Raw genomic sequence first — 6,000 nt, forward strand, 5'->3', positions numbered from 1 at the left:
CTATTTCACAGTTTCTTAAAATGTTAAATATTATCTAACAATTATACTCTTGGGTACTTATTTGAATGAAAGAAAAATATATGTTCACTAAAAGCCTTATACAAGAATCTTCATAGCAGTTTGTACATAACGGCCCCAAGCTGGAGTCAGTCCAGATGTCCAACTATAAAAAAAAAGGATTTTAAAACTCAGACATTAATAAAATAAAATAATTGACCATGGACAGGAACAAACCACTCATACTTGTAGTAACATGGATGAATTTAATTGTAAAAGAAATCAGACTCAAAAAAGTACACACTGTATGTTTCTACTTCTAGGAAATTCTAGATTGGGAAAAACCTAACCCCTTGTGCTAAGAGCCAGATCAAAGTTTGCTCTGAGGAGCTGGAAGAACTTTCTGGGGTTAAGGAAATGTTCTATGTTTTGATATCTTTTCATTAAGCTGACTGAATGGTTAACTCAGATCTGACCATTTCTCTGTAGGTAAATCACATCAATAAAAATGATAAATAGGAAAACATTTTAAAATGTTTACCCACAAGGAATTCCTAGGTTTAGATGTCTCAAAGGTGATTTCTATCAACTACTTAAGGAATGCATGTGTGTGTTAGTTGCGTAGTCATGTCCGATTCTTTCCCACCCCATGGACTGAAGCCTATCAGGCTCCTCGGTCCATGGGATTTTCCAGGCAAGAGTACTGGAATGGGTTGCCATTCCCTTCTCCAGGGGATCTTCTCAACCCAGGGATCAAACCCAGGTCTCCTGCTTTGCAGGCAGACTCTTTACTGTCTAAGTCATCATGACTACCTAAGGAATAAAGGTCCAAATTTACACAAACACAGAGTATTGAAAAGGGCAGATATCCCTAAATGGTTTTTATGAGACTAACATAACCTTCATTTCTAAATTTAACAAGAGTAGTTCAAAAAACAAAAAGTACAGGCAAATCTCACTCACAAGCAGACATGTTGAATCATAAGTTTAAAAGTAACAAACCAGGACTTGCACAGTGGTGCAGTGATTAAGAATCTGCCTGCCAATGCAGAGGATGTGGCTTCGATCCCTGATCCAAGAAGATTCCGCATGCCACAGAGCAACTAAGCCTGTGCACCAAATCTGTGAAGCCTGTGCTCTGCAGCAAGAGAAGTCACTGCAGTAAGGAGCCCGCACGTGGCAACTGGAGATCAGTCCCTGCTTGCAGTAGCTGGAGAAAGCCCTTGTGCAGCAACGAAGGCCCAGCACAGCCAAAAATAAATGAATGAATAAGAAATAACAAACCAAACGCACCGAAGTATGAAAAAACAATGCCTTGTGACCAGGTTGAGCTTATCTCGATGCCATTTGGTTCAACATCAGAAAATCATTAAGGTAGTTCATTACATTAAAAAGTTAAAGTATAATTATCTCAAGAGATGAAGGAAAGTATTTGATAAAGTGTGAAATCCTTTAGTAACACAAAAGTTTTAACACAGTTGGAATTGAGGGCCCCCCCCCCCACAGCCTACAAAGGGTACTTGCAAAAAACTTAGAGCAAATAGCACAGTTAGTGAAAATATCTGGTGGATGAGTGAATGGCTGCAACAGTGCCACTCACAAGCCCCAGCTCAGGCCACTTGGAAACCAGTCAGGAGAGCCTGGTTCTCTTGTAGCAGTGAATCCTTGTATGGAAGTTTGTGTGTGCACAGCACCTGGATTCAACTGCACACAGATATAAGGCTTTAAACTGAGGTTTATGTTCAAACACACACACACACACACACACACACACACACACACACACACACCCTGCATCACTGGAGAAGCCTGTCCCCAAACTGAATGGATGACTTGCATTAAAATCAAGGCAGGGCACGTGTCTCTGGGGGAGGGGCTCTCCAAGCTCAGACCCAGGGTCATCTCATAGATTTAAAGGGCAGATGGAGGAGGAGTTCTTGACGCTGTCAGCAGCACTTCCAGACTGACAAACGGTGCCACAGAGTCTCTGGAGCATTCTGAGTCATGTGCACTCAGTCGTGTCCGACTCTGAGACCCCATGGACTGCAGCCCTCCAGGCTCCTCTGTCCTTGGAATTATCCCGGCAAGAATACTGGAGTGGGTTGCCACTTCCTCCTCCAGGGGATTTTCCCCATCCAGGATCAAACCCTTGTCTCCTGCAGCTCCTCGCATTGCAGGCGGATTCTTTACCCACTGAACCAGCATCCTGAACGCAGTATTGCACCAGGTGTTGGCAGCTGCATTCTGCTCTGCACACCTCCCAAGGTCTCTTATTCATTTAACAAGGAAATTGACTTTAAGTCCAAGGTCCTAATTCTTTCCAATGTGAACTTAAACCATGCGCATTTGCATACAATACAGTGAGAGAACACACAGACCAACGCTGTTAGCAAGCCGCACAAAGCAGGTGCAGGCTCTGCATCCCGGCTCCACCGGAGAGAGCGGCTGCAGCATGGATGCTACCATCAGCTGTGACCCAGTTTCTGGGGAAGACCAGCCAGCCAAGGGGGTGGAGAGAGGATTCAGTACTCAGCCCTCTACCTCCCAAAGTGGAGTCTGCTCTCCAGGTGACCTGTCCCACAAGGTCTGCCCTGGTCTGTAGGTAGGATCCCAGACTCTTCAAGAAACTTCAGAGATGGGCTGGGTCCAAGTGAGGTGGCAGGTAAGGGTGCAGCCTTCTTACCACCCAGCCTGAGGATCCAGTGCAGTAATACATTTGAAATAATTCTGAAAGCAAGAGCATAAGGTTTTGCAAACAAGAAGGACGTTACTCCAGTAAATGACTCTTGCATGGCAGACAATGAGCTGTGTGCTAACGGAGAATCATTGTTCAAAGTCCTCAGACCATCTCATGTCAGCTCTTGTTTATAATTATTAAGGAAACAAGAGTATAGTTTCTAAGAAAACAATGCTGGGTACTTTAGAAAGAGTCAAGGAAGCCTGGTTGAAGAAAACAGCTGCTGTTGGATTAAGCATTTCTGTGAAACACGGGAGAAAACTGTTTCATATCTGGATTGTGATGCAAGCTCTTTAAACTGTAGACAGACAGTACATTATGGGAACGATTTGTGCAGTAAAATGGACCAGCGTCACGAGATTGGCAAGTTCATATATGTTGGTGCGTTCACTTAAAATAAATTGTGTAAGTTACTCAAAAGACTCTCATCCCTGCCATTTTAAGCGCCTTTTCCGATTAACCAGTGATTACAGGTTCGCTGACCTGGAGAGAGAACGTCTGACAGGCTTCGTTCTGGGATACTGGCGCTCCGTCGGAAAAGCTGCACGGTAGCTATTTTTGTGTGTATGTGGTAAAATACACATAACAAAAATGCTGCCATATTAGTAATTTTAAAGCGTGCCATTCGGTGGCGTTAAGTACACGCGCGATATTGGGTCCCCAGTACCACTGTCTAGTTCCAGGACTTTTTCATCTCCCAAACCTTCTATCAGTCGCTCCTCCGGCCCCGCTTCCCGGCTGCTTTGGGTAGATCGACACGATATGAATGGAATCATGGAACAATTTCTCTTTTGTATCTTGCTTGTCTCAAGGCATTTTTTGTATTTAAAAAATAAATGTAACTAGAAATTTCTCAGACATGGACGCGCCTGTGGCGCTAAGAACACTGCGCCCCCTGAGAAGCGCGAGTCTCCAGGGCCTGGGAGGCGCTCGGAAGACCGCGCGGCTCCTTGCAGCCTCAGGGGCCGCCCAAAGACCCTCGGAGTTCTGCCCAGGGGCTCTGCCCAAGGAGCCTCTCCTCCACTGGACTTTCGATCCACTGTCCTCAGAAGCATCCTCCCGCCACCCCCACAGGGCCTGGAGGGGACCCTTCCGGGTCAGTTCGGGCCAGACACACACCCGCACGGGTCCTCACCCCGTAGGGGTCCTCTCCCAGCAGGCCTCGGCATCTAATCTGTAAAGGGGTAGGGTCTCCCATACCTGCAGACCTGTCCCTTCCAGCCGCACTGTGATCCGGAACCCCTACCGCACGTGTGCGCGCTCGGAAAAACCAGCCTTAATCCCGGGCGCGGGCCCCAGAGGCACAGGTCACTAACCCCGAAACCCGGTGATTCCCAGGAACTAGTGTCACCAGCCCGACCCCAGGCCGAATTCGGCTTTCAGTTTGTCAAGAACCCAGCAGGGGTGTCAGGGGTGAGGAGGGGACTCAAACGAAATCTATTCTTCCCGAGTCGATAAAAGTCGGCGATCGAACCCCCGGGAGACCCGCAGAGAGCCGGGTCGAGGGCCGCGGGAGGACTAAGACCCCCTCCGCACCCCCAACCAGGTTTCCGGGTCTTCGCTGCCCTCCCACCCCCCACCTCTGCCACGCACATACCTCTTGGGCACGGCTTTTTTCCTCTTCTTCACGGCGTACTGGCCCCCGGTGGACAGCATGGGGCCCGCAGGCGGCCTCGCAAAGCGGCGCGGGGCGGGGATGCCGCCCAGCGCCTGGAAGCTAGTCGGCCCCCCGGAGCCTGTCTGCTCCGGCTGGTTACTCCTGGGGGTCGCCAGGGCGGAGGTCTGGGCGCGCCCCTTCAGACTGTGACGGCGCAGGACACGCGTACCGAACCCGCGTACACCTTGGAAGGATCTGCACTCGCCAGTCCCAGGGCGGGAGACCGCGTTGCTGCGGGCGACTGGAAGGCTCTCCAGGGTCCCTCCCTGGTGCTGGAGACCGAGGGGCGTCCGCCGGGCTTGCAGGGGTTGGTCCCTGGCGAGAGATGAGGAAGCAGGCGCAGAAGTGGCGGGCTCCCCCGGGGGCTCTCTGTCCAGGCTTTCTCATACGAAGGTGTGCGCCACTGTCGCAGGTAGCAACTAACTCACTTGGACACCAGGATAATTTGGAAACCGCGCGTCTATGGACGAAGACATCCCCGGAAGGAGTCGGGAGAAGTCCTTGTCCCCGCGCGCGGCCCCTCCCCACGCGTGTCCTTGGATGAATAAGAATCCAGACCCCAGACTGACTCCCTTTTCCCGCAGCGTCGCGTCCAGCAACTGCGCTCTACGGGCAGCAGGTCGCCAAGGCGCAAACGCGGGACAGGAGCCCTGGGAACTCGGTGAGGTGTTGGCGATGGAGCGGGGCGGAGGGAAGCGCTGACAAGATCCCCCGGCCCTGCCCACCGACGCGCCCCGCAGCCAGTAGTTCAGCCGCCTGGAGAGTCCAGATCGGACCAAGGAGGCAGACGCGCGGCTCCGGGAAGCGAAGGCCGGGTGGGTGCGTAAGTCTGTGCCCAGGAGCCTTTGTACTTAATTCTGCTGGATGCGTCTATGTGTGTGAGGCTCTTTGGGTGTTTTTCGGAGTGAAATATTGTATAAATACTGGAAATGCCTTGTGATCGTCCACACCCACCGGTGACGAGTGAGATACGATTACCCCAGCGTGTGGGGCATGTGTGTGTGTGCGCGAGAGAAAGCACACATGCATGCCTGCTCTGGAACCAGGGGTAGACTGTAGTGCATATGTATCATTTTCTGTTTACTCTGTAAACAGAAAAAAAAAAAAAAGGAAAAAGATAATTCCAGGTATTTGTATCTTGTTCCCAATCTCAAGGAGAAAGAATTTAAAAGATTTCACCAGCAGCTGTGATGGTTGGTGTAAGTGTGATGTAGATGCACTATCAGATTAAGCACATTTCCTTCTATTCATAGTTTCTCAAATCTTTTTTTTTTTTTATCATAAATACCTGTGTAGTTTTTACAGTGATATTTCTTTTTTTTTTTTACGTGTTTTTTTTTTTTTTTGATGTGGACCATTTTTAAAGTTTTTATTGAATTTGTTACTACACTGTTTCTATATTGTTTTGGTTTTTGGCCCGGATGCACGTGGGATCTTAGTTGCCATGACCAGGGATCGAACCCCCACTCTCTGCACTGCAAGGTGAAGTCTTAACCACTGGACCTCCAGGGAAGTCCCTACAGTGATATTTTTGCATTGAAATGCTATGACTTGTTTGTTTGTGCCATTGATACGGTTAATTGCTTAAGTTGATTTTTGAACATTGAAT

At 49.1% G+C, this 6,000-nt stretch overlaps 1 protein-coding gene across 1 annotated transcript in view; it reads right to left on the reverse strand.

Moving 5' to 3' along the window:
* The window catches only part of LOC109563394 (aryl hydrocarbon receptor-like), a 50,755-nt gene extending 45,633 nt beyond the window's left edge, over positions 1-5,122 (reverse strand). The window contains exon 1 of the mRNA XM_070796502.1: positions 4,332-5,122. Within this exon, the coding sequence (XP_070652603.1) occupies positions 4,332-4,390 (59 nt within the window). The 5' untranslated portion in view covers positions 4,391-5,122. The remainder of the gene's footprint in view (positions 1-4,331) is intronic.
* Between the last annotated feature and the right edge of the window lie 878 nt (positions 5,123-6,000).

This window comes from Bos indicus, chromosome 1 (assembly GCF_029378745.1).
Source record: "Bos indicus isolate NIAB-ARS_2022 breed Sahiwal x Tharparkar chromosome 1, NIAB-ARS_B.indTharparkar_mat_pri_1.0, whole genome shotgun sequence".
NCBI classification, from domain to species: Eukaryota; Metazoa; Chordata; class Mammalia; order Artiodactyla; family Bovidae; genus Bos; species Bos indicus.